This window comes from Hemicordylus capensis, chromosome 10, assembly GCF_027244095.1.
Source record: "Hemicordylus capensis ecotype Gifberg chromosome 10, rHemCap1.1.pri, whole genome shotgun sequence".
Lineage (NCBI taxonomy): Eukaryota > Metazoa > Chordata > Lepidosauria > Squamata > Cordylidae > Hemicordylus > Hemicordylus capensis.
Window position 1 is genome coordinate 2964270 of NC_069666.1, and position 27699 is coordinate 2991968.

Consider the following 27699-nt stretch of genomic DNA (forward strand, 5'->3'; position numbering starts at 1 on the left):
AGTGTGCGCAGTGTGCACAGGAATGCTGCCATAGCTACTTTATTTTTAAGTAAGTGAACAAAGGATTTGATGGAAGCCAACACTACTGAAGAAGCTGGTGATCTCAACTTTACTGTCTTCTGAAACCAAGTTACTAGTCCTCTTGAAACTGCGCGAAATGTGAAGATGCTTTCTTTTCCTTTCTTTTAGAAATCATGCACTTTGTGGTGTTTTCTGGGAGAGGTCTTAAACATATTTGCTGACAGCCTGTGATTGCTGTGTGAAACCATACTTTAATATTGTAATGACAGTGCAGATATAAATAAGTAAAAAAAAAAAAAGAACAGTTTTATTATTTCATTTTTTAAAAAACACCCAACAACCTTGTCTTGGTTTTTAAAGGGCACAAAAAGAAGGCTTGGTTATTCTGTAACCAGGCAGTTGAGGTCAAAGGCAGTAAGGCAGATAAGAGCTCCCAGAACAGATAAGCAAAACTAAATACACCAAGTTTCTTTTAGAAATATCAAGGTCAGAAAGGGGCAAAACACCGATGAACTTCTTAGCTGCGTTCCTGGCAGGGACCTTGAAGGTCTCCTAGTTCCTTCCTTGCTCAGTGCAGGAAACAGCTACTGCTTCCCTGTGATTCTGGGTCTCCAATTCTCTAGACTCTAATTCTGGCTTCCAGATGGACTATAAAGGAGGAACTGACCCAGAGGTGGATGTTTGGAAATGACCTCTGTTTAAATCACGATGCAGAACACGGTCGGCTCTTAGGAAAGGCACAAATAGAAAGCAGAGGTCGTCTGTGAATGCACACACTCTCTTCTGGAGGAGATTCGGGGTAACAGCCCTGTCTGTTTGTGTCTCTATCAACTTCTTAATGCCTGGAACAATATGAACCAAATTTGGTGCAGCTGTAGGGACACATAGAGACACCTCAAGAGTGTAGTTTGTGATGATATCATACACCCCAATTCAAGATGGCAGACATGGGAACCTTTAAGGCTGAAGTGGGCAAACTTGTGAGGATATTATTACTGAAGATTATAGTGAAAGGAAAGTAGGCAGATTAGTTCTTACCAGTCTAGATTGTAAATTCCTCGGGGCAGGGACTTTCCCCCCTCAGTCCTTGCAAAGCACTGTGTACTAAATAAGAGCCATTGTTTATAAGCAATCCACTGTATTCTCAGTCAAATGATTCATCACTGATATACCCATGCAAACCATCCACATTGGGAGGGCAGTCTAACCTAAAACTAAGGCCTAGGGAACCACAGCACAGCCATCTTAATATGAAGTCCCATAACTTTCTAGCCCTCTTCCACACTGGAAACTAAGGGGTTAATTCCCCCAGCCCTCTCTGCCCAGGGAGGTAGCCTTTACCTCTTAAGGAGTTAATCTGCTGCAGCTGTTGGTATCTTACTCTTCCACTAAGAGCAACATAGACAAGGGGCCCATATAACACCTCTAAGGAGATAAGGGAAGGGGGCAATGAACAATAGACGGCAGATGTTGGGAAACTGATACAAGTTAAGGGATGGTCAATTGTCTTGTCCTGATGTAAAGGAAGGTGGATCTGCACTGATGATAGGCTTTGCATTCCTTCTAAGACTTTTGTTACACCATGGTAAATGACTAAGCTACGCTCTGTGTATAAATACTTACCTGTAACTGGGGGTCTTCGCTCTCGATTTGGGTGTGCCCCGAAAGCCTTACTTGCTAGCAGTAAACATCCCATAAGCTTTTCCCTGTGTGTGTGTATTATTTGGCATCGTACACCACCCAGACAAGAACCGGCATTCACAGTTATATCATCACTGTAACATCCTTGGGAACACCAGATGAAAGAATCTGTGCAGCTCCGGGAAAGGCTGTAGCTACGTGGCAGACGAAATGCTTTCCATGAAGACAATCTCAAAAATCCAGTCAGTCTCCATGATTTCAAGTAGCAAAGACCCCTTCTTGAGACTGGACACCCAGTGCCAAGCAGAGTTGGACCAAGGGTCTAATTCAATAGAAGGAAGCTTACAGTGATGGAGTCACAGCTCAGTTTGTGCAGAAGGTCCTGGATTGAATCCCTGGCAGCATCTCCAGGTAGGGCTGAGAAAGCCCCTTCTGAAACTGTAAAGAGCAGACCTGGAAAAGAATATCCGCCAATGCATTAATTGTAATTGAAGAGAGTATTTTGGAGAATTATCCATTCCGTTAAATGCATTGGTGAATATTCTTTTCCAAGTCTAGTAAAGAGCTGCTGCTGCCAGTCAGTGTAGACAATCCTGGCTTAGATGGACCAAGAGTCTGATCAAGGTGTCTTTCTGTGCTTATTAGGATAGTCCATCATGCAGCAGTACAGCCTCTGCTTTGCATGCCATAGGTCCCAGGTTCAACCCCTGGGAAAGACCCATAACGGAAAGCTGCTGCCAGTCAGTGCTGAGCTTAGATGGACCAAGGGGCTGGCTTGATATGAAACGGCGTCATGTGCTCAGCAGAACAGTGCACAGTAGGAAATTATCACCAGCGGTGACGAAAAGATAACCTGGCAGTCTGCCTTGCTCTGAGTGTATGACAGAGTTTCATTTCATGACAGCAGAAAAATCTTCCTTCTTCCAGTTGAAGACAAAGTTGCATTCGTCCATGAACTATTGATGAACATGGACCGTGGCAAAGCAGCTCTCCTGTCAATGAATGACGAGGCAGGAGGTCTTAGCTTTGGGAAGAGTTCACTCACCTTTGGCTGCGAGCGGTGGGTGTGGATGGTTCGGGAACTTTGGAAATGCCCTTCCCCGCCAGGCTGGTTGTTCTCAGCAGCGGAGGTATGAATGAGCTGAGTATCTGATCTGAGGAAGAGGAGTAGTAGTAGTAGTACTAGTAGCAGCTGCAACAGACAGAAGAGAGGGGAGACAGAACTTGGATCCAGTGACAGGACAGGACCTTCCATTCTTCTGAGAACAGAGTTTCTCTTTCTGGTAAGTTAATTCTGAAACACTGGCAAATAAAGGTGGTGGGGTTTTTTGGAGGGGTGGGGGGTGAGTTGGGAGAAGGAAAATATTACATTTGCAATATGTGTTAGGGCAGCAGGATGGAGGCTAGTTTCTAAAAGGCGGAAGAGTAGAGCTCAAAGCAACCCAGAACTGCTGCCCCCTAATATGCTGTGCGTGGGAGATAGCAGGATAATCCATCCACTGCTGTGCTAGGGGTTCAGAAACGTTTTTTTGGCTACTGCCCCTGTGGGGTGGTGACTGCAGCCTCCATCTTGGAGCAGGAAGATGGGGGTCATGGGGCTCTCTGTGTGGCTTGGGCCATTTGCTGAGCCTAAGCTACCTCACAGGGTTGTTGTGTGGAGAGGATGGGGAGGGGACCGTATACTTCACTCTGAGCTCTTTGGCAGAAGAGCAAGATAAAAACGGAAAAGCTGACTAGCACTGCATTGATTGCAGACCCCTCTTCCTCCCAAGGAACTGAGGTTATCCAATCTATGAGGGCCCTCTTTGATTGCCCTCACAACACTGATAGTCCCAGGGAACACAGGAAACTGCTGTCAGCTGTGTCAGTCCATGTAGCTCACTATTGTCTGCTCTAACTGGCAGCAGGTGTCCAGGGCTTCAGGCACAAATTAGTCTCAGCCCTTCCAGATGCTGCTGGGGACTGAAACTGGGACCTTCTCTGTGCTAAACAGGTGAGAGCTACAGTCCCCTCCTCCTGCTCCTCTGCGGTTAAATGGCCCAAGGTCATCTTAAGATTCATGGGGGTCTGAACCTCCTTCTCTCTGGTCCTGACCTAACCCTCTAGCCACTTCACAGCACACTGGCTCTCTCAGAGTTGCTTAAGTCACGAGTTAGTATTATCTTGCTACGGCAAAGCACATGACCTTCAGATTGTGGCTGGGGGTGATGGGAGTTGTAGTCTAAGAACATCTGGGGTCCCAAGATTGAGAACCCCTGGACTAAGGGAAGGACCAGCAACGGGAATTCATTGATGGGAAGCATCCGGCAGGATGAGATGCAAAAGCAAAACCCACCAGTAAGACACCATGGGAAAGGAGGGAGGCTTGTGAATCCTCCCCCCCCCTGCCCCTTATACAGTGATTGCATATTTCTTCCCCCAATGGATCACGTGGTTGTCACTTAAAATTGCAAAGCAGCTGCCCAAATAGAAACTGTGTAAGATCACAAATGATCCATACAGAACGGGCAGAACAGGGGCATAGCAATAATTGAACCAGTGATTGGGGTGGGGTGTGTGACAAATATCGCTGGGCCATTGGGAGGGAGAGGGCCCACCGGCTGAGCAACAGCTTGCTCTCTGCTGTCCCCACACCTCTCCAAAGATGACAGCAGGGTGTGTGTGTGTGTGTGTGTGTGTGTGTGTGTGTGTGCAGGTGCTATGCTATGTCCCTGGCTGCACCCTCCTATGAAAATTCTCCAAGCAGCAAAAAAGTGAGTAAAACCAATTTGGCCCAGAACAAAGAGCTCTCTGGAAGAGAAAGGCCTTCTTCCACCTCCGTTTAAAAACCAGGAAACAAGGAGGCAGAGTAAGAACCGACATGGCCCTTGTGTCCCCCCTTTCCAGACATGCATTCTGAAAATGCAAAGAGACCCACACAGAGACAACAATTCCTGGCGCTCTCTCGCGGTCCAGATGACTGAGATTTGACTATGAAATGTGAACTTTGCATGGTGAGAGAGCGACAGCAGAGCACTTTAGCAAGAGGGAAAGTGATTAAGCGGGTCACTAACCGAGAGGACCAACCTTTTACACCACAGGCAGTAAGATTTTGCTGGCGTGACTCACTCCTAAGACTGGGTTGGTGCTTTGGAGCCGGAAGGAGGAGCACTGACACCAGTTTCAAGAGAGTTTCCCAGCATTCGTTCTCAGAAACAGGCACTGCAGAAGAGGAGGGCAGCCTGCTGCTTGCGGGCTGTTCGAGTGCTCAAATGCTTTCTCCAAATTCACTGCACAAAGGAGGAAGCTAGAACTCTTTGCCCTGAGAGGTTAGTTTTCTGTGTGCAGGGAGACATCCTCCACAGATCTTTTCCCCAAGGGGAAAACCCAACCCCAACCCCGTGTTCATTTGCAAAAGTCAGCTGACTCTGTTCTTTCTTTTCTTTTCTTTTTTCTGGATGTTTAAAACTGGACATTTAATTGAGTCATGCTGGGGGGGGCTTATGTTATAACTACAAGTCATTATGTTTTCCATAATATGTTCCCTGATATTTACTTGTCATTGTATTTTGATGCATATACCTGATAAAGCATCACCTTAAGTGGTTCAGTGGGAAAATGCTTGACTAACAAGCAGAAGGTTGCCAGTTCAAATCCTCACTGGTACTATATTGGGCAGCAGCGATATAGGAAGATGCTGAAAGGCATCATCTCATACTACGCAGGAGGAGGCAATGGTCAACCCCTCCTGTATTCTATCAAAGACAACCACAGGGCTCTGTGGGCGCCAGGAATCAAAATCAACTTGATGGCACACTTTACTTTACTTACCTGATAAAACATTTTTTTAAAAAAATGTTAGGGACATAGGGACATCTTGTACTGAGTCAGACCCTTGGTCCATCTAGCTCAGTGTTGTCTACACTGACTGGCAGCAGCTCTCCAAGGTTTCAGCCAGAAGTCTTTCTCAGCCCTACTTGGAGATGCTGCCAGGGAGTGAACCTGGGACCTCCTGCATGTAAGCATGGAGATGCTCTTCCATTGAGTACAGGCAGGGCTGGTGCCAGACTATTTTGCACCCTAGGCAAGCACATTGACAGTCTATACTCTGTGCCCCTCTGAGGTCTGCACCCTAGGCAGCTGCCTAGTTGGCCTAATGGTAGCACCAGCCCTGAGGTGGCCCCATCTGTACAAGATTCCACAAGTGAAATCCAAAGGCAAACCAGGGGGACCCACCCTGCTTAGCAAAGAGGGCCCAAAGGAAAAATTCATGCTCTCTGCAAGACCAGCTCTCCTCCCCAAATGTTAAGGGACTTTCCTAAAATGGCCATTGCTATCAGCTGCTGGCATCTGTTGCATTCTCAAACAAGTAAAACAATTACTGCTTGTGGCCATGGTCCATTCCAGATATCGGGTGTCTAAATTAAAGCATGTTTACCTTTTCAGATCTGTGGTTGTGGCAGCAATGGGTCAGGTTACCTATGAGTGAACATCGCCTTCTGAATGTCAGGGATGTGTCATTGAGCATCAAAAGATGATAGGTTGACTGGAATCTTTGTTATATTTTGTGTTGCTATTATACGTAAACTGTTTGATTAGTGGTGCAGTATGTAAGTATTATTTTGTCTCCCCCCACCCCCTTTTCTCTGGTCTGGATGCTTTCCAGATTACACACTACAACAGTGTCACAACTGTCCACTAAGTGTGCTTCTGTACTGCCTGTGTTTTGACATTGCTGTCAGCAAGATACCGTTCACATTTCCGATCCCTTCTTTCCAGTTTTATCCGTGTGTTTTCGTCCTACAATGTTGCATGTGTGCCGCGAATAAATAGCTGTATTTTCCCATTGTAGGAGGGTTGCGCAAGCTATTTACGTTTTTAAAACGATCCTGCCAAGTTGGAGCATTTTACTGCAGAGCAGCATGTCGTCTGGAAGGTGCCCTCGGATCAAAATAAAGATTCATTCATTCATTTAGCATCTCGTCTCCTCCTCAGGTTTCTGCAAGTAAATCCTTTGGAAGAAGGATCATTGTCACCTTATCTGTTCCTGCTGCCATCATGACAATATTCCGGGCGATTGTATTCTTCATAATTTATGGTAAGCTCCAGGGGGTGTCAGTAGGGCTAGGCCCATGGGACATGGCCCCCATGGAACTGCTCAGAGTTGTAATATTATATTAAAGGCTTTTAAAAAAACACATACATAATTACTCTTGGGAGGGGGTATGACTGAGTTTAATTATCAAAAGGGTGGCTGTGGAATTGGATTCTTTGAGTCCCTAGCAATGCCCCGGTAAGCTCATTGCTTTGCATCAGGATGGAAGGCAAGGTGCAGAAACGCCCCTCTCCAGACTTTGCATCATGGACTTTTACACACAGCAGGCTTTACTGGGAGGCTTTACTGAAAACTCAAAGTTGTCCCCAAAAAACAACACCAATAGTGGATTTGTTTTTACCCCAGATATTAATCGGGCTACATTCTAACGCGCGATGAAAACCCCGAATGGTGTGTGAACTGCTCCCCGATAACTCGCAGGGACTTTGGGGTAAATCTGGCCGATATGAGGACACACACGGCTTTAACTGTGTGAAAAACTTCCAAGGGGGCAAATTTGGGGGAAGCAAAGTCGGCAGCACTGAGCGAGATGGACGGATGATAAAGCTGTGCCTGAATTCTGCTCCATAACCCAACAGTGATGAACACAGGCCTGAGTAGCCAGTCTGTCCTGGCTGAAACCAGCTCACACCCCCACGATGCCTCAGCGGGAAGCGCCGACCCCCAAGAGGCCGGGATGTCCCCAGCGATGCTCCAGGACCTGCTGTGGTTTTACCGGACAGAAGACCGTAAGTTCTTCTTGCAACGGTTAAAGGCAAGAGCATGCTTGGAAATGTCTTTCTCAGCTACCAGGAAATCAGTCCAGTGTTATAGATTGGTTCATAGAGGTGGCCTTAAGATTGCCAGCTCACCGGAGGCTGAAACTCAGGGGTGGGGCTGCAGGTATCGTGGGCGGTGCTGAAACCCAGGGGGTGGGGCCTCAGATTGGGTGGGTGGGGCCTATCAGAGGGGGTGGGGCCTGCAAGAATGTGGTGATTTAAAAAAAAAGGGCTCTCAAGGTTCTCCTTCAAGCTGATCACCAGGGCAGCATTTTCACCCAAACATTTTCCAGATAGATTTATTATGCTTTTATTGCTCTCCTCCACTGGAAGGGAGAGATGTGAAGAGGGATGAACACACTGGGGAAAGGCAGTGGTTTCCACTTTAGAATGGGGAAAGAAGGCGAGAATAGCTGGGTGGAATAAATATTTGCCCAGTATGCATCAGGTTCCTCCCTCCAAAATTTAACTCCTTCTGCAGATTCCTAGAACGCGGCTAAAATTCTGAAGTTTCAGTCAAACCTGGAGACTTGGTGGCAGCCTCTCCTAGCTATGATTTTAAAAATTAGCTTCTTAAGACATAAGCATCAGTTATCCTGTCTGGCGTATTGTCACTTTTGGAGAAAGCTGGAGGTGACCATAAATCTTGAGACATTGGCATGACATTATTAGCCACTAGCAATATTTACTCGAGGGGAAAACGTGAAAATTGGTCCATGATGATTTGTTATCAGTTCTTATAGGGAGGAACCCAGGGCTGCCCATCTTTTGCCTCTCAGAGTCCCTGTGTGCCGGCTGGGCAGGCAGATGTTCAACCGGTGCAACTCCCTGCCATCACTTCTTCTCCATGTAGGGGAAGGCAAGCAGGTGGTAACTCTGGGAGAGGCATGCTGTTAATTGCTGAGAGATGGGGTGAACAAGGCCTCTCCTCGCTGCTAGCCCTCCTTGCAATTTCACGCTGTGCTCTCTCCCTCCCAGCATCTGCATGGAATTACTCTATCCTGGGCCTTTCGTTTGTGGTCCTGTTAATAGGCATCGTCCTCCTGGGAGTCAATGTCAAAGCAAACAGGTAAGGAGGAGATCAGCTTCAGGACTGTGATGGAAGGTCTCGGCTCCACCACAGAAAATCACTTGGCCGGATATGCCAACATTCAAAAAAGGGCATGAATATAGAAAGCTGCCTTCTACTGAGTCAGTCCCTTGGTCCGTGTAGTTCAGCACTGCCTACTCTGACTGGCAGCAGCTCTCCAAGACTTTGGGCTGGAATCTTTTCTATCACTTGCAGTTTTTTTTAAAGTGCCTGTGGTGGGGATTGAACTGGGGACCTCCTGCATGCAAAGCGTATGCTCCACTGCTAAGTGGCCCCTCTTTGTGACGTACTAGCCCTTGCCCCGCCCCACCCTGGCGACCAAGGATGCAGTTACACTACAAACCTATATTGGTTTCTCATCCCCTCTCTCTAGGAAACCCAAAGAACGCAGCTTTGTGGGTAGCTATGATTCTGTAACGCAGGATGACACAACCTCAGCCCTCTGGGGCGTTTTCCCAGGAGGCTTTACACACCGATTCGCTTTTACTTTGACTCTCCTCCAGCATGGAGTGTGCTAGTCCACATATTAGCTGCATTTATTAGCGCACTGTGGAATGCGCTCCCTGCAGACATCCGTAATTTGAATTCTTTATTGGAATTTAGGAGAGCCCTAAAGACCTCCCTGTTCGGCCTGGCCTTCCAGGGCTCTTACATTGTTTTAAAGGGTCTATTGATGTTTGTGAACTGCCCTGAGCGATTTTGTAAGGGCGGTCTAAAAACCGAACACATAAATAAATAAATAAATAAATAAATTTACCCCAAAGAAGTGCATTCTGGCTTAGCCTGAAGTCTGTCCGGCTTTAAAAAAATCCTCTCATTTCAGGGGCTTTTGGGAAAAAATAACCCAAAGCTTCTGTTATGCCCTGCAGTCTCTCTGTGTTCTTTGCTTGCCCCTTTAGGAGCCGGAAGGCCATGTTCCCGACGGGAGAAGGCTATGAAGAAGCCGCCCAGAATGATGAGATGGAAGTGAAGCACGCTTCTCTGCCTCTGAAGGAAGACAGCCCCTCGGACCCCGCGGCAGAGAATTTCCTTCCCCCAGCACAATGCCCGCCGGGGCAGGTGATAATCCAGTGGAAGGACGGGAACGTCACAAGCCTGTATGAAAACGTGTCCGAAGAGGATGCATAACAGAAGGCAGGTCTGCATCCAGCACTGGGAACTCTCTTGGGATGGCAGGACCGGCCCGCACGTTTGGCCCACCCAAATCCCAAACAGAGCCACGTTCATCAAGAGGAACAAAAGAAGAAGCGAAGGGTGGGGATATGTGTCCCCTTGAACAGGGACTCCCAGATGTTGTTGACTACAACTCCCAGAATCCCCCGCCAAAGGCCACTGCAGCTGGATCCTGCAAATTTAGAACGTAATTTTTAACGTTGCCTTGTTTGCATGCTTTTGTGCACTGCCTGGAGCCTTCGGAGTGGGCAGTATATTAAAAGTTTCAAATAAATAAATAAATAAATAAATAAATAAATCCTCCCCAAGAGGTTGCGAATCTCAGTGCTCTAACAGCAGCAACAGAAAAACTGTGGTCCCCCCCGCTCCCCAAACTTGGCTGCTGGGATGAAGCAAGGTTTGTGGAGGGGGGGGCACCAGAGCCCCCTTCCCACATTATGTCCAGCACTTGTTCACTAAGCACAGTGTGCACGGGTACAGCTCTGTATATAGGTACAGTTCTTCACATGTTATGCTGAAACATGCATTGGAGGGGCCTGTTTCCAGGCTTGCTTTTAAAATGTAGGTCATGATGGCTAAATGAAGTCTCGCTTGCAATTTTTTTAGGGAGAGAATTTGGAAATATTTTTTGGCTCAGTAAAATAAGAGGGGAACTCCACAGAGACGTACGTGTGTGTGTGTGTGTGGTGGGGGAGGTCACTCTAAACCCTTGAGGGTATCCGATAAACCAAGTGAGCCAAAGAGATAAACCCCCTTTGTGATCTAAGACATGTTGAGGTGGTGGCCAGTTGGTCTTCTTCTTAAGAGAGGGGAGAGGTTTTCCAAAGCAATTAACATTTGGCTGCCTTTTAAAGTTAGCAGAGCAAAGACCACGGCCAATGCTTAGAGAAGCCCATTATTTCATTCTTGATCGAGGAGTACCAGGTTTCAGGATATGCATGAGAAATGGGATGTTGAAACCACTGCTCTAAACCAAGGGTTTCTACCCACAGGTCTTCAGAAATTGTTGGACTGCAACACCCATCATCTAGGGACATAGGGAGCTGCTATATACTGAGTCAGACCATTGGCCCATCTAGCTCAGTATTGTCTACCCAGACTGGCAGCGGCTTCTCCAGGGTTGCAGGCAGGAGTCTCTCTCAGCCCTATCTTGGAGATGCTGCCAGTGAAGGAACCTGGAACCTTCTGTTCTTTCCAGAGCAGCTCCATCCCCTGAGGGGAATATCTTATAGGGCTCACACATGTAGTCTCCCATTCATATGCAACCAGGGTCGACCCTGCTTAGCAAAGGAGACCGGTCATGGTCTGGAGACCCAAGGTGGGGAACCATGCAATATTTGAATGCAAATTTGTTTGCATTAGAGTGGTAGTTAACTCCAACCAACTTTCGAGGGCATAAATGTGTGTCTGTGGCATCCGTTATTTCAGGATCCGACTGCTGAATAAATGCATCTAAAACAAGGAAAAACTGTCCTTGTGCCAACATGCACAGTGATATACAGGCAATCCCACTCTTGGCTTTCCCAAAGTTCCCTTTATTAAAATATTTTCCACAACAGCTGAGCCACATTACAGTACCGTCTCTCGAAAGGTCATTTCTCAACAAGACGTGTAGACTGAAGCAGACCCACCAGCTTCACCTCTTTCTCGGAAAAAAACCATGGTTTCCCCAAACATTTTGCTTGACCCTCAGAAACAGTGGCAAAAGAAAGAGGAAAAACAAAACAAGACGATGAAGTCCGGATGGTGAGTATTTCATTATTCCATGAAAATACAGTATTTGCCACTGATTGTTCTCGGTAGCATTCTCCCAGGTCGACTTTGATTGGTTTTATACCCGTTCAGTTTCAATCATTTCCTCCTCTCCCAGCAGGGATCGTGGGAACTGAATTCTGGGGAGCATTCTGAGAACTCTCTCTTATTAAGCCCCATCTGTGTCACAGGCAGTTCTGTCACCACGTAAGTCAGGGGCCCAGTGCATACTGGTGCATTGCTGCAGAGGCTGCGGTGTGTGGTCTGAAGCGCAGCTGGGATGAAATTGGGAACCCCAGGGACAGATCTAAAGATTGGCAGTTTGAATCTGCAATGCCCTCACTGTGCAGGAATGGATACTGTGCAATATCCATTCTTTTTTTTTTTTTTAAATGCAAGCTTTTGCATCTGAAAGAATACCTGGATATTTTGTGATCCTATTTCGTTCTTTCTTTTAAAAAAAATTCTACTTCTTTAAAATCTGTACACTGCATCTTTCCAACTCTGCTTTCCTTAAAAAAAAAAAAGCAACAAAGATAAAGCAGCTGTCTCCTAAAGCAAAGCTGGCTACTCTGCCACAATGCTGCCTCCCCATGCATTATACATTCACCCATCAAGGGACTGTGTGAAGTGTCCTACAAAAGGGCAAAGATCAGACAGAAAATGCAAGCCAGCCGCTATCTGCCAGCCTTCCGCCAGAGGGCTCTGTGTGCCTTCTCAATCCACTGGTGAGCTCTGAGCCTCCTGTCCCTGGGCTCTCCCAAAGCAAGGAGCATTTTTTGTTTAATCCACAAGCACTGTGTGGTCATGCCCACGCACACTGGCATGCAAATTGGCTCTCCCCATGTCCCCATCTGCTGCCCCATTCCTTGCCAAAGTGCAAAAAAGTCCAAATGATTTTTAAAAAGAAATTAGGCAAAGTTAGGCAAATGGATGCAAATAATTTATTACAATTGCAGAATACCAGTGTCTTGGGTGCAGCATTCGGGGTGGTGGGGGAGAGAGAATTGGTCTTAAGAATTCTCCCCTCTAGATTGAATGTCTTATTGGTCTCCTCCAATCCCTGATTTTTAGGGCCCTAGAAATACTTGACGGTTTCTCCAGTTGTGCATAGACAGAGGGAAATTTGCCAGGCACTTGGCAAAAAAACTCAAGACAGGTATCTGGAAGACTACTTCAGTGCCTGAATTAGTATTTCATCCACAAAGGCTCCGTTTACCTGTAGGGACCAAATTATGTTGGATCACATTAAATCATCCTTTCCAGGAGCTGAGGTCTCCTTTGGGCACACTGAGCTCCCTTAACCTAGAAAAGGCCAAGTATGCAAGCCAGGAATTCTCTCATGGTGCCTCTGGCCTTCAGGGAAAGGTCAGCACTCAGGGGAAGCACAAGGAAGGTCCCGGGTTCAAGCCCTGGCACCTCCAGATAAGAAGGTTTTTAGGTCACGTCAGGCTAGGAAAGGCCCCCTCTGAGGTCCCAGAGAGTAGCTAACAGCCAAAAGCAGAGAGATGGACCAATGATCCAAATCCAAGACAGCCTCAGCTGCTCCGTGGAAGGTGAGGAGAGTAGCAGTACGTGGAACATAGGAACAAAGGAAGCTGCCATATACTGAGTCAGACCATGGGTCTATCTAGCTCAGTATAGTCTTCACAGACTGGCAGCGGCTTCTCCAAGGTTGCAGGCAGGAATCTCTCTCAGCCCTATCTTGGAGATGCTGCCAGGGAGGGAACTTGGAACGTTCTGCTCTTCCCAGAGCGGCTCCATCCCCCTAAGGGGAATATCTTACAGTGCTCACACTTCTAGTCTCCCATTCAGATGCAACCAGGGCGGACCCTGCTTAGCTAAGGGGACAAGTCATGCTTGCTACCACCGGACCAGCTCTCCTCTCACCTCCTCTCATGGTCTTGCATGCTCAGCAGAATGGCCTTCTGCAGAATCAGAGGGGTTCAAACCAAAAAACCCAGACCCAACTGGGATGTTTTTGCAGAATGGGCATGGTCATAAAGACCAGCTGTGGCCTCCTTGACATCTTTAGGGGAGGTGCTCAGTCTTTGCCTTGGCCCCGTCTGGGCTCAGGACCTGCCGCAGCCTTTGAGTCGTCATGCCTGGGAGCAGCTCTGCCATGCAGACCTCCCAGGATTTGTCTGGCTGGATGCCAGCCATGGACCCCACTGCTAAAACAAGGGGTTGCTAACTTCATGGGGACACAATCATGGAAACCCAAACCTGCTGCAAGAGAGGGGAATTGTCAGCTGGCGACAGAACACAGAGAGGGGACTCAGCGGCCTGTTGGACCCATTGTTTGTCCACGGGCCTGTGTGGTCACCCCATCCTCCCAGCATGCTTTGCAAAAGTACCGGGAGCCAGGCGGTCCGCAATGCAGTTCAGCCCACTGGTCTTTAGAACGGCTGCTAACCATGGAGCTGGGAGTGCGAGGGATGCTGGAGGCGGCCCGTTCCTTGGTGTTCCTCCAGCCGCCTGCAGCAGCTCCGTCTTAAAAGATCTTAAAGCCCTTCAGCAAGGTCAGCGTGGGAGCCTTGCGCTTGCTCTGAGCCCGCGAGGACTTCACCGTCACCAGCTTGGCTTGGGCCACGGAAGGGATTTCTTTGTAGTTCACCGTGGAAAGAGTGTTGTAGGTGCAGCTGGCCAGGCCGTGCTTGGAGGCCACGGCGGCGGGCGGGAGGAGGTGCAGGGAGGGCTTGTCCTCCAAGATGAACAGCGGGCGGACCGCCGAGGGCCCCTCCGTCTCCCGCCGGACCACCCGGATGGCCTCGTGGAAAATGTGCTGCACGGATTCAAAATCCAGGCAGGCCGAGACTTCGTGGAACAAGGAGCTGTGCTTGGTGGCCAGGGCCGTTCCCTCGGCTTTGGTGACCTGCCTGTTTTTTAAAAAGAAAAGCCAGAAATGCCCATGGGCAACTACCACTTGGCCATAAGTAGCCCTAACTGAGCTCCAGAGAAGCTCCGGTCCATGCAGGCCGCTTGGTGCTGGTTCTGGGCGATGCAATGGGTCACGGTGTCAGACCAGGGCTGGGAAACCCAGGTTCACATCCGCCCGGACACTCACTGGGACACGGCCTTGGGCTAGTCATTTCCTCTCAGCCGAGCCTACTGCGCAGGGCTGTTGTGAGGATCATCCCGGGAGGACTTGGGATGCCACCTTGAATTCCTCGAGCGACAGGCAGGGTAAAAATGTTGTGATATATTGAGGAAGGGGGCACGTTTGAATTGGCTTCTTCCCAGGTTTGGAAAGTAACTGGGCTTATTTCGGAACTAGCCTGGCCTGAGTGGGCAGGGGTGCTTCGTAAGCACATAAGAAGAGTCCTGCTGGATCAGGCCCATGGCCTCGAATACTAGTGCAGCTGCAGCACCCTTTTCCCCACAGTGGCCCACCAGATGCCTCTGAGAAGCCCACAGGCAAGAGGTGTGTGCATGCCCTCTCTCCTGCTGTTGGCTCCCCTGCAACTGGGATTCGCAGGCATCTTGGCTGGAGGTGGCCTGTAGCCCTCGGACTAGTAGCCATTAGACCTCTCCTCCATGAATGTGTCTAAGCCCCTTTTAAAGCCAGCCAAGCTAGTGGCCACCACCACATCCTGTGGCTGAGAATCCCACAGATTTCATTATGTGCTGTGTGGAAAGGGCCTTCTTTTTGCCGGTCCTAAATGTCCTGGCCATCCGTTTCTTGGGCCCACCCCTGGTTCTAGTGTTGTGTGAGAGGGAGCAGAACATCCGTGTCTCCACTCTCTTCATTCCGTGCACGATTTTAAAAACCTCTGACATGTCACACACCTTAGTGGCCTCAGTCGCCTTCCTCCCAAACCAAAGCTTCCCTTTTTCTCTAAGGTCCAATCTATCTACAGTAGGGCTGCTCAACTCCAGCCCTCCTGCAGATGTTGGCCGACAACTCCCATAATCCCTGGCTATTGGCCGCTGTGCCTGGGGATGATGGGAGTTGTAGTCCAAAAACAACTGGAGGGCCCAAGTTGAGCAGGCCTGGTGTACCGTCGTCACTGCACACAGATCTGTACACACAAACAAGGATTCACATGTTATTTATTAGCCAGTGTGGTGCAGGGGTTAGAGTGCTGGACTAGGACCGGGGAGACCCGGGTTCAAATCCCCATTCAGCCATGATACTAGCTGGGTGACTCTGGGCCAGTCAGTTCTCTCTCAGCCTAACCTACTTCACAGGGTTGTTGTGAGAAAGAAACCTAAGTATGTAGTACACCGCTCTGGGCTCCTTGGAGGAAAAGCGGAAGATAAAATGTAATAATAATATTTATGGACCCTATTTCTGAACTGCCCAATACCTAAACCCCACGGCAGCGTACACAACTTAAGGCAATAAGCCACGCTGCGTCGTCAGCCCTTGGGCTTGCAGTTACCTGTATTGCTCCATGTCCAGCTTGTTCCCCACCAAGAGGACGGGCCATCCGTGCTGGGCGTTCTTGGAGTGGTGCGCAAGGATTTCCAGGTACTGCTGGCAGCCCTCAAAGCTCTTCCGGCTGTCGATGCTGTAGACCACCATGAATGCGCTGGCCCAGTTCAGATATCGCTCGCAACTCGCTGGCACGTCCTGGCGGAGAAGCCCATGGAGACGATCAGCAGGGGCGGTGGCTGGCACCCCTGGGAGCAGAGCGAGGGGCCTCGCTGCAGCAGACCCCAGGCCCACCTTGCTCTTCCAGCTGGAGGCCCTCAGGAAGCCCGCAGGTCAAGGCAGGAAGGTCATGGCCACCCCGTGTTGTTCGCCACCAATGCCTGCGGTTCAGGGGTACACTGCCCTTGGACATGGAGGCTCTGGGTAACAAGTCTTGGTAGGGGAGAGGAGCTGGTCTTGCGGTAGTAAGCCTGAATGGCTCCCTTTGCTAAGCAGGGGTTGCCCCGATTTGCATTCGGATGAGTGACTACATGTGAATACTGTAAGAGAGTCCCCTTAGGGCATGGGGCTATGGCTCAGTGGTTTGCATGCATAGGGTCCCAGGTTCACTTCCTGGCAGGCAGCATTGACTGGTTAGGGCCGGGAGAGACTTCTGCCTGAAACCCTGGAGAGCTGCTGCCAGTCAGTGCAGACGATACCGAGCTAGGTGGACCAAGCACCTGACTCAGTAGAAGGCAGCTTCCTCTATCTCTGTGCTCGACCTGTCATTCACAAATGGGTCGAGTCCCTTTTTAAAGCCATCTGAGGCAAAGGCCATCTCCGTGCATCTCATTGCACATTGCACAGTCTACAAGCACATCTCGCTTGCACCCGACTCTCCGTTCTTCATTACCTGATCCGCCGTATCCATCACTTTCAGCAGAACCGGCTGTTGGTCCACCACCTCTTCCGAAGCGTAAGTGTCCTCTGCAAGACAAAGGTTTTGGGGGTTGGTCTTTGAGGGCCAACTTCTCATATCTCCAAACCTGAGCAGTTACCTCAGGGGGCATGCCACTGGCCAGGCAGGGGGGGAATGCAACATTCAGTGAGTACTTAAGAAGTCCTTAAGAGCTCTTTCTCTCTCCTGCAGCCCCCTGGAATGCACCCACAAGGCAAAGGGTTTTTCCCTGGAGCTCATGCCCCTGCTTGTAGGATGGAGCTAGAAGACTGGGCAGTGTTATTCTGCTGCATCTGTGCTACAGACCGATGCCACATTAATAATGAAAAACCACCTCTCTGCTGCCAGTTGATGTTCCAGAAGGCCACCCAGTAAATGTTGTGGGTTTTTTTTAAGAAAAAAAAACATGAACGTGGGGAAAAGCCACGTTATCGGTAATGGTATTGGTCTCCTCGGTGGTCCAGCTTTGCTTGTTTGCAAGTAGATTTTATGTGAATGGTTTGAAGGTCTTATTCATTGGGTAGCTGGGAATGATCTGAATATTGCTAATACTAATTAGTTCTATTAGTAAGTGTGATAAATTAATGGGTACTATATTTACCTGAATCCAAGACTACTTCCCCCCCAGGGTCTCTGATATTAGAAACTGAAGGGTTGTCTTCAATTCAGAATCTTCTTCCTTTTGGGTAAATACAGGTATAATCTGCATCTAACCGGGGTGCTTTCCAGATTACCCGCTACAACTGAGGTAAAATGCCTTGGCCTGGCCAGATCGTATTCACAACGATCCTCAGAATCAAAAAACCCTACAAGGGGAAAATACAGCAAAACTTTTGCAATGCACATTCGATGTTATAGCACTAAATCACAGCGATTAAATCCAAAACAAGGCATCCAAAATGTGAACGGTTCCCTGCTGACAACATAGGGATTGTGGTGTCACAGCCCAGGAAGTGTGGAGCTCTGTTGCCAGATTTGGCTTTTTTAAAGCCAAATTTTGGGTTACGGCCCATTTGACTCATGAGTTCTGACCCTGAGGTTCGCAGATATACCCCATTGTAGGGTCTAATCTGGAAAGTGCCCTGTATTTTTAAAGGGGGCCATCTTAAATTCAGAGCTGTCTTCTATCCAGGGGAATACAGTAAGTTAAGTCTGTATTTAGTTAGTTGATAAGGGTAGTGGATGAATTATTATTATTTAATAATAATTAATAATGTAATGAATCATCATCATCATCATCTTGTCACTGGTCAAATTTCTATCAATGTTAGCATATTTTTAATATGGAGTTTGTTTATTATTTTTGCTGTTGTATACTATTGCTGGTCAGTGACTGTAATAAAGGATAATAATGATAGGAACATAGGAACACAGGAAGCTGCCATATACTGAGTCAGACCATTGGTCCATCTAGCACAGTATTATCTTCACCGACTGGCAGCGGCTTCTCCAAGGTTGCAGGCAGGAATCTCTCCCAGCCCTATCTTGGAGTTGCTGCCAGGGAGGGAACTTGGAACCTTCTGCTCTTCCCAGAGTGGCTCCATTCCCCCAAGGGGAATATCTTAACAGTACTCACACACATCAAGTCTCCCATTCATATGCAACCAGGACAGACCCTGTGCTTAGCTAAGGGGACAAGTCATGCTACAGCTACATGGATGCAGCCTGCTGTCCTGAGCGGCGGGATCTGTAAACTGGGGCAGAAATGAAACCCTGGCATTTGAAATATACGGATATGACGAAAACTTATTTACCGCTTTCCAACAAACGTTTCCAAAGCAGTTTACATGGATATACATTAAAAAATAAAATAGCTCCCTGTCCCCCAAAGGGCCCACAGTCTAAAAAAGAAATATATGACAGATGCACAGCAACAGCCACTGGAGGGTTGCTGTGCTGGGGACAGAGAGGGCCAGTTGCTCTCCCCCGCTCAATAAAGAGAATCACCACTTTAAAAAGGTGCCGCTTTGCTCAGTTAGCATTTGGGGACACTTTCAGAGTTTCTCCTCCTGAGAACCTGCCAGCAGGGAGGACCACGTTGGTGGGGGCATTCAGCAAGGCGCCCCCTCCTCTCCTGGGCCCCCTCTGAGGCTCTGCCAGCCTTCAAGGATTAGCCGTTTCCAGGCATCTTCTTCCTCCAGGAGCGGGCATAGTTTAAGCATTAATGGCTTATGTGCACCAGGGTTCCCACCCTTGGATCTGCAGATGTTGCTGGACTACAACTCCCATCATCCCCAGACCAAAAGCCCTTGGGAGTTGTAGTCCCACAACATCAGGGGACCCAAGGGTGAGAAGGAACCTAGCACTCTCTGCATTGGAAATTCAACTCCATCCCCTTTCTGAAGAGCTGCTTCTTGGATTCCTAACAATAATGACCTTGATCCAATTAAAAAATTGTTTCCATGCCCTTTTCTTTCTCTCTCTGCTAAATTAATGGCCAGTAATTCTTCTAGCTAGATATTTATCAGAGGAACATTTTTCACAGGGACTCCATCAATTAAGGGACAGCACTGTCCTCTTTTTCCTTCTTTGAAAGCACGTTCATCATCCCAATCTGGAGAAAGTATATTTGAGAACTTGATCCAACCAAGTTATTAAAGCCCTCAGACAAATCGTTGGATCACGTTCACCATCTCTCTCGGCTAACCTTCAGGAGATTTAATCACTCACAGCTCTGTGCGATCTCCTGTAAAAATAGTTGCAATTGCTCGAACGCAATCAGTGGAAAAATATGCCTAGAATATTTAACTTCTGGCAGCACAAGAGAAAAGTGGACACCAGCGTTCAGTCCAGCCAGCCTTCTTTGGGGGAAAGAGCCTTGCCAAAGTTAGCACAAGTCAAAGACAGCAGGTTGGTGAGCACAGATGGAGTTGTGTGCCATGCAGCCAGTGCAAGGTATTCTGGGTAAAAAATAGATCTATTTTGAGAGTTGGGAGTGCATATAAACACGCACAAACACATACTTTACAATATTATGATGTACATAAAACTGTGTAAAACAAATCGATAACCCCAGCAGGGTCACTTCCTGGCACCTCCAGGTAGGAATGGGAAAGAAATGTATTTTTTTGTTTTTGTTTTTTTGTTTTTTCCGGGATTGACATTTCCAGCACAATATTTTGTTTATGTATGTAAATAAAAGAAGGAGCAAACAGAGAAAAGTGTAACACTCTTTATATGAGATTGGGAAAGAGAGAGTGTTTATGTAGCAAATTCACAAAATGGACAGAAAAGAGATGGTTATCCTTCACCCTGGACTTTTAATAAGAGTTTAATAAAAGTTTGTCTACAACAAACTAGTCGTAGTTTGACTACGACTGCCATCACCTCCAGCAGCCACAATGGTCTTTGGTTGTTCTTTTTAAAATCTCCTTTTGCCTCCTATACAATCACTATTTTCCATCTTTGCTTTCCCTGGTATGTGCTTCAAACTTGGCAGCCTTTTTGGTCATCAACAGCAAAACTTCAGCAACTTAAAATACCTTGGAACATTTCAAGCCAACCCTCCCCTTCCTACCCTCGTCTCTTTCCCATGAAGGCCGATATGAAATTTGCCAGTGTTCCCAAAATCCCAAGGATTGGCTTTTCTTTCCTTTTGTGACCCCAGGACCATTCAGGCCCCTGAAGAAATCATCCAAACACTCATACCAGCTTCTGCTGCAAAACTGAAACAGTTTCTCTAGTTCTTCTCTCACTTGACCTTTCTCATTCTGAGGCCTTCTGGGCTTGATTCTTAAAGAGGCAGTACACAACACACACACAACACACCTTTTCTTGCCTTGTGCCTTCTCCGTGATTTTGTCTAAACCCTTTTAAAATCCAAAACTTAAATCTAAGCCACAGTCCTCACCTCATCTAGTGGCAGAGAATGCCATCAGTTCATGACACACGAAGGGTTTTCATTGGTCTGCTCTGCTTTTCCTCCTACCTCAGTAAAAAACTGGGGATGGAATCTGGGTAGGGCTGGCACATTCATCCTCGCAGCTGCTGCCTCGCACACGATCACTCTCCCTACCTTCTACAGTAAAGTTTGAAAGCACACGACTGAAAAAATTGGGGGCCAATTTTTCTAAATTTTCTAAACCTCTACCATACCATGTCGCTCTGCACTAGTGGCTTGTTTTCTAAACTGCAAAGCCCAGACACCGTAGACTTTCCACATAGGCAAGGTGCTCCAGTTCCCTGGGAAATGTTGGCTGCCCTTTTCAATTTGTCTCCAAGAGGGAACTGGATTGGGAATGGGGCAGAGGAAGGCCCAGAAGAATGGGGAACCTCTTACCCAGGTTGGGATCATATTCGCTTATGAACCTCTTGGTCAGAAACTTCACCGTCAGAGCTGTAAGAAGAAGCAAGAGAGAGGCCACTTAGGAGATGCACATCATGAAACAAACGCTCTCCTTTTGGCCAGCTTGTGATGGCCTGATCCTGCAAAGCAGGGCCTGCCCGCCCACGAGGCAGACCTGGGCGGTTGCCTAGGATGCCAGAATTCTTGGGGGGCGCCTAAACAGTGCCAGAATATAGCACAGCCAACTATGAGCTCACTCCCTCTCACCCCGACGCACTGAGCAGTGGTGTCAGAATGTAAGATGCCGAACAGCACCCTGAAAATTCTGCACCCCAAATTCTCCGTCTTCTTTGCTCCTGGCCCCTCAGCCCCAAATCAACAGCTAGCCGCATAAGCTGCCCCCCCCCTTGAACAAGAGGGCATATTCATTTCCACAAAGAGGCGGCCTCAGACTGGATTTCCAGATTCACAGCACGACCTTCTCATCTCCGAAGGGTTAGAGTTTGGCCGCCATAACTCTCTCCCACTGTATCCCCAAACCAGCGTGGGCTAGTCATTAACTGCTCAGCTGTGTGGGTTGGTCCTCTGACCATACACAGAAAACTGATTGCCTGTGCGACTTGAGTGTTATCCGACGTTAAAGCCAGGGTCCCTACTTCTTGGCGGTGGGGTGTGTGTGTGTGTGTGTGCCGGGGAAATTCAGCTTAGCCTAGGAGGCCAAAAGCCTTGCTGCAGAACCTCCTGAGGTCGGTTTCTGCAAGCCGACCCACAGCTTGGTCATGTCCGATCCCTGACAGCATATCCTGTTAACCATGATGTGGACAAGAGAGAGGCCAGGCTGGCAGCAACTTGGAAAACTGCTCCCTGTGGCAAGACAGGCCACAGACACCAGGCATGGCACTACCGGCCCCCAGACTATGCTCTGGGAAGGAATCGACTCACACGTAGTGATCACGTCCTGCAAACAGTCGTCTTGAGTGGCTACCTGGGAGTCTTTCACATGGGGCTTTGAAAGCCCTTTCGCTCGCATCTCCTCCAGAATGGAGGGGCTGCATTCACATATTGGCCAGATTTACCCCGAAGTCCCTGCGGGTTATCGGGGAGCAGTTCACACACAATTCGGGGTTTTCACTGCACGTTAGCATGTAGCCCGATTTATATTATTTATTTATTTGATTCCTATACCGCCCTTCCAAAATGGCTCAGGGCGGTTTACATTAAAAGAAAACACCAATTAACTATTAAAAGCAGGGTATAAATAACCCCACTATTAACGTCGGTTTTGGGGGACAACTTCGGGTTTGTAGTAAAGCCCCCCAATAAAGTCCCTGGGTGCAGATGGACTAAGGAGGAGCTGCAAGTGGGGGCTGCTTCAGAGTGGGGAGGGGGCTGGGTGGTAGCAGTTACCGTGAAGAGCAATGACCATCAGGCAGAGTGGTGAGAGAGGGGGCATCTAACTCCTCTGGCATCTCCCCTCCGCCCCACCCTGCAAGACCTCCTGACCTGATTTTCCAGATCCTCGACATCCTAAGATGGCCACATTGCATTCTGGGAGCAGGCTGTGCAGGTGGCGCTCAGTGGCACCGGGCGTGGTCCGAGGTTTCCCAAACATGGACGACATCTTCTCTCTATGCACACATAATCTAATGGGGGAAGATCTCCATTAGTCACGCGTTTCTGTTTCCAATTAATTCGACTACTATTATGGTAAGGTACAGTGTGCCGTCCAGTCGATTTCGACTCCTGGCGCCCACAGAGCCCTGTGGTTTTTCTTTGGTAGAATACAGGAGGGGTTGACCATTGCCTCCTCCCGCACAGTATGAGATGATGCCTTTCAGCATCTTCCTCTATCGCTGCTGCCTGATACAGTACCAGCGGGGATTCGAACCGGCAACCTTCTGCTTGTTTGTCAAGCATTTCCCTGCTGTGCCACTTAAGGGGACTACTACTATTATGATTATGATTTATATATCACTTTTCAACAAAACGTTCTCAAAGCAGTTTACAAAGAAAAACAATGAGAAGGAAGAATTGACTTCCTCACCATCTAAAAAGAAACACAAAGGAGACCCTGGCAGCAGCCACTGGAAGGATGCTGTGATGGGGCTGGATAGGGCCAGTTGCTCTCCTCCTGCTTAATATAAAGAGAGTCACCACTTGACAGGTGTCTCTTTGCCCAGTTAGCAGCAGGGATTCCTTTGTTTTGTTTTGTTTATCGGGACAGCAAGCAGCCAGAGAAACCCTGATTAGGACCATAAAGCACCAGAATCCAAAATGACTGGTCAGAATTCAAAACCACACCATAAGGCTTGACATAACAGTCATAATTGTGACCGACTTGTATAGTCTCATTGACTGTTGTGAACAGCAGCACAGCTGGGTTTTCTGGGGTCAGGAATGCACCCACGGTTCAGGGACACCAAAGGCCCCATCCTGAATGCTCAGTGGAGGCGATAGGTTTGCAGTTGTCATTTTTTAAACAGCCGACATGCAATTTGAAAGAGCAACCTCTACCTTTGGTGTGTACACAACTCTTAATTTCTGATTCTGGTCTACAGGCTTGCTGGATTCGCTTATTGTTTCAGGAATCTGCTTGATCCGAGGTGACTGCAGGGCACTTTATCAATGTCATCATTTATGCTCTCCATGTGAATGGTACTTTACAGAGTACAAGAGGCAAGGTCCCTGCCCCAAGGTGATTACAGTCCAAAATTCAACATAGGGGAGTTAACAGAGAAAGAGGAAGGAAATAAAAGTAGCAGTCAATGGGGGAAGAACTGGCAATTACTATAGTTAAGAACATTAGATCAGCTTGCTGGATCAGGCCCAAGGCCTTTCTAGTCCAGCAGCCTGTATCACACACAGTGGTCCACTTTGGGAAGTCACACCAGCAAGAGATGAGGGCATGTCCCCTCTCCTGCTGTTGCTCCGTTGCAACTGGGACTGAGAGGCATCTTGCCTCTAAAGCTGCAGGTGGCCTAGAGCCATCTCAGACTAGTAGCCATTTGATAGTCCTGCCCTCCACGGATTTGTCTAAGCCCCATTTAAAGCCATCCCAGCTACTGGCCATCACCACATCCCGTGGCAAAGAATTCCATAGATTAATTATGCACTGTGTGAAAAAGGACTTCATTTTGTCAGTCCTAAATCTCCTGGCAATCAGTTTTCTGAGATAACCTCTGGTTATGTGTATGAGCCACCGAATAGTGCAGCGAGGAAATGACTTGACTAGCAAGCCAGAGGTTGCCAGTTCGAATCCCTGCTGGTATGTTCCCCAGACTATGAGAAACTCCTATATCGGGCAGCAGCGATACAGGAAGATGCTGAAAGGCATCATCTCATACTGTGCAGGAAGAGGCAATGGTAAATCCCTCCTGTATTCTACCAAAGACAACCACAGGGCAATGTGGTCGCCAGGAGGTTTTTCACACATGGCTCTACGCTTGGGGTTATCTGAAGAGCAAATCTGCTTTGCAGCCGATTCGAGGCATTTAAATTTGAGGGATTAGATGGACCATTGCATAGCCATCAGCACCTCCACCAAGCAGAAGCCACGGAGTTTTTTTCCAAAAGCTACTGGAAATAGAGGATTTTTTTTTAACCCCCGGACATAACTTGGGCTAAACAGTCTCCCTTTGGATGGGGGAAATCTGTAAAACCTCCTGGAGTTGACAGCGACTGGAGGGCACAATTTTGTACACCGCCTAGAGATGTACATATCAGGTGGTATAGAAATATGATAGATAGATAGATAGATAGATAGATAGATAGATAGATAGATAGATAATATGCAAATTAGGCCACCCAGATTTGGGAAGCTTGAATTTGGCAACCCTAGCTTCAATGGGTTCATTTGGAGCCCCGTGGTTGTCTTTGGTAGAATACAGGAGGGGTTTACCATTGCCATCAGCTATACTGCCTCTGGATATGGAGGCTTCACATAGCCACCATAGCCAGTGGTAGACCTCTCTTCCTCCACAAATGTCTTGGATTTCTTTTTAAAGTCATTTAAGCTCATGGCCAGCTTAATAAGCAGAATCAACAGGATTGGGGAGCATTTCCCAGAGACAACAGTGGGATGAAAGGAGCATTTGGGAATGCTTAGCCTCCCAGGGCACTTGCTTTGCCTGCCGAAATTCCCAGGTTCAATCCCTGGCAGCATTTCAAGAAGGGCTGGGGAAGACCGCTGCTTTGAAACCTTGGAGAATTGCTGCCAGTCAGTGCACACAAACGCTGAGCTGGATGAACCACTGAACGTGACTCAGGATGTGGCTGCTAAGTTCTAGGTTTGTGCCCGATCAGATCCTCCAGTCCTGTAAAACAATGGTTCATTTCATAACTGAAATTTGCCGGAGAGGCCATTTGACTGGGTGACCTTTTAAAAAAGAGTTTAAGAACTTTCAAAGAGTTTAAGCGCTCTCGCAAACTGCCCCATGCCTACCCTCCTTCATTTGGAGACTCGCCTTTGGAAAATTAGCAGAAATAAAAATAAAATAAAATAAAATAAAAATGACCTGCTGACCTGCAAATCAGAGCTGGATCCCCATGGGAAGAAGCCAGAAGAGGAGCTTTTGGAAAGGCTTAGATCCACACATCCACGGCTCTCAGGAGGTGACCTGCAAGGTCCCCCGGTTGAAGCAGGCAGGGGAGGAAGGTGGCCGGGCCGGCTTCAGCTTGCCAGGAGGAACGCTGCTTGCTCCTTCCCTGCAGCTGCAGGTCGCGGAGATTTGACTTGAATGAATGAGGCCGAGGAACAGAACTCCCGTCCCCGGCTCCCTTTGCCAGCTGAGTCCCAGCCAAAGTCCTTGTAAGGGAAGCTTCAGCCTCCCTTGGCCTCTGGCAGATGTGGTTTCCCATCAGCAAAGGGCTGGCGCAGAAGCAGAGGAGGCCCTTCCTTGGGTGGGGGGAGGCGAGGACATCCACCATGCCCGGGGTGGGGGGTGGGAAGATTCTTCCTGGCTTCATTCTCTCTTCTGGTTATTTATGAATGTTTTTGTGCCTTCCCTCCAAAAGCAGAGAAAAGGGAAAGCAAAACCACGGAACATTTCCATCCATATGGCGCAACAAACAGACAGGAGGAAATAAGGAACATGCATCAGAAGCCTAAAAGGCTGTATCATCAGGTCTCGGGACTATCAGCATTCAAACCAGGGACACGGCTTCCTGTCCCAGTCCGACGGTTTCTCTGGGCTGGGGGACTGTTCAGTCCCGGTATTAGGCAAAAGGCCCCCTTGACAGGTTGCTTGTGGGGTTTTGTCAACCTTGTTCTTGTAGGAACATTGGAAGCTACTTTCTAGTACCGAGTCAGACTGTCGGTCCATCTAGTTCAGGATTGTCTACACAGACTGGCAGTGGCTTCTCCAAGGCTGCAGGCAGGAGTCCTTCTCAGCCCTATCTTGCAGATGCCAGAGAGGGAACTTGGAACCTAGATACTCTTCCCAGAGCAGCTCCATCCCCTAAGGGGAATATCTAATAATGCTCATATGTGGTCTCCCATTCCAATGCCAACCAGGGTGGACCCTGCTTAGCAAAGGGGACAATTCATGCTGGCTACCACGAGACCAGCTCTAAGTGGACTAAGCACCCTGGGTCCACTTTGGGTGAGTCTCTTCTGCATTGCAGGATGGTCCCAAGTGTAAAGTTTGCGGCCACTGTGGGCTCAGTTTGAAGAAATGATGGTCAGCACATCAAATCTAATTCCAACAGGGACTGAGTACACTCCATTGTGGGAGCTTTCTTTAGAGGGCATAAAACCCTCCAGTCCTTTTCTGTTTAGCCCTCGGATAGCTGTCCTCACTTCCTCCTCCTGGGACCGGTCTCTTCTTTCCTGTTAATTTACAAGAGATATGATTCACAACCCAGCCGCGCCCTACAAAGGGGGAGTCGAGAAATGCGAAGGCTCTCTCTAGCGTCTGTACTTCTTTCTCATCAGTATAGAAGGAACAACGTAGGCATCTTAGGTAGCCGGGCCAGGTGCAAGATCTCCAGGAGAGATGTGCTAAACAAAGACTCTCCAGTCGAATCTGAAGAGGGTGGGCCAGCGGAGGGCCCCAGGGTTTTCGGACAGCAGGCTTCACCAGGAGTTTTCTGCTAGTTCGAAGTGCCCCCCCCACCAAAAAAAACCCCGAAAAAGTGGATTTTTTTTTACCCTGGAAACAAATCGGGCAACACTCTAATGTGCACTGCACTCTAGCGCAATGAAAAACCCAAATTGTGTGTGAAGTGCTCCCCGATAGCTTGCAGGGATGAATCGGGGTAAATCTGACCGCTATGTGAACGTACACCCTCCATTCCAGAGGAGATGCAAGCTAAGAGCCCTGTGTGGAAAACACCCAAGCGCCAGCCCTTTGGCCCTTCCATTTCAGCACAAACCTCAGGACAGAGCGTCAACTGAGATAGTACCTGCTGCCAGAGAGGAGAAGCAAGGCTAAACTTTTTTAAAAACTCAACAGGCAGCAGCTGCAAATGAACTGCTCGGGCCTTAGCAGCCTTGGTTTTAAACCACTGGGCTTTGTACTGGTCTGTGGCAAGAGAGAGTACCTTCAGGCTTGACTACTGTAGTATGTTCA

The 27699-nt window shown here is 48.3% G+C and overlaps 2 protein-coding genes across 3 annotated transcripts; one reads left to right on the forward strand and one right to left on the reverse strand.

The window, feature by feature from the left end:
• Positions 1-2720: 2720 nt before the first annotated feature.
• On the forward strand, positions 2721-10081 carry SLC51B (solute carrier family 51 subunit beta). The gene is made up of 5 exons (XM_053272706.1): positions 2721-2945; positions 6637-6739; positions 7336-7485; positions 8494-8584; positions 9505-10081. Exons 2-5 carry the CDS (start codon positions 6700-6702, stop codon positions 9731-9733), a joined length of 510 nt encoding a protein of 169 aa, XP_053128681.1. The 5' UTR covers positions 2721-2945; positions 6637-6699; the 3' UTR covers positions 9734-10081.
• A 1211-nt stretch (positions 10082-11292) lies between these two features.
• On the reverse strand, positions 11293-25886 carry RASL12 (RAS like family 12). 2 transcript variants are annotated; one of them, XM_053271759.1, is made up of 6 exons: positions 25653-25886; positions 22634-22773; positions 21125-21181; positions 16801-16874; positions 15916-16106; positions 11293-14409 (listed from the first exon to the last, which is right to left on the reverse strand). In XM_053271759.1, the coding sequence occupies exons 2-6, from the start codon at positions 22749-22751 to the stop codon at positions 14025-14027; spliced, it is 825 nt and encodes a 274-aa protein (XP_053127734.1). In that variant the 5' UTR covers positions 22752-22773; positions 25653-25886; the 3' UTR covers positions 11293-14024. The 2 variants fall into 2 exon arrangements, with proteins under 2 accessions (XP_053127734.1, XP_053127735.1); XM_053271760.1 differs by lacking the exon at positions 25653-25886 and adding an exon at positions 23645-24200.
• Positions 25887-27699: the final 1813 nt, after the last annotated feature.

What these genes read in the sequence shown, in the direction of transcription:
- SLC51B (XM_053272706.1), top strand. Translation starts at nt 6,700, where the DNA reads ATGACAATATTCCGGGCGATTGTATTCTTCATAATTTATG. An exon ending in TGTATTCTTCATAATTTATG is followed by an intron (nt 6,740 to 7,335) that starts GTAAGCTCCAGG and finishes ATAACCCAACAG; the next exon opens with TGATGAACACAGGCCTGAGT. An exon ending in GTTTTACCGGACAGAAGACC is followed by an intron (nt 7,486 to 8,493) that starts GTAAGTTCTTCT and finishes TCTCCCTCCCAG; the next exon opens with CATCTGCATGGAATTACTCT.
- RASL12 (XM_053271759.1), bottom strand. Translation starts at nt 22,751, where the DNA reads ATGTCGTCCATGTTTGGGAAACCTCGGACCACGCCCGGTGCCACTGAG. An exon ending in CGAATATGATCCCAACCTGG is followed by an intron (nt 16,875 to 21,124) that starts GTAAGAGGTTCC and finishes TTTGTCTTGCAG; the next exon opens with AGGACACTTACGCTTCGGAA. An exon ending in CTGGACATGGAGCAATACAG is followed by an intron (nt 14,410 to 15,915) that starts GTAACTGCAAGC and finishes TTTAAAAAACAG; the next exon opens with GCAGGTCACCAAAGCCGAGG.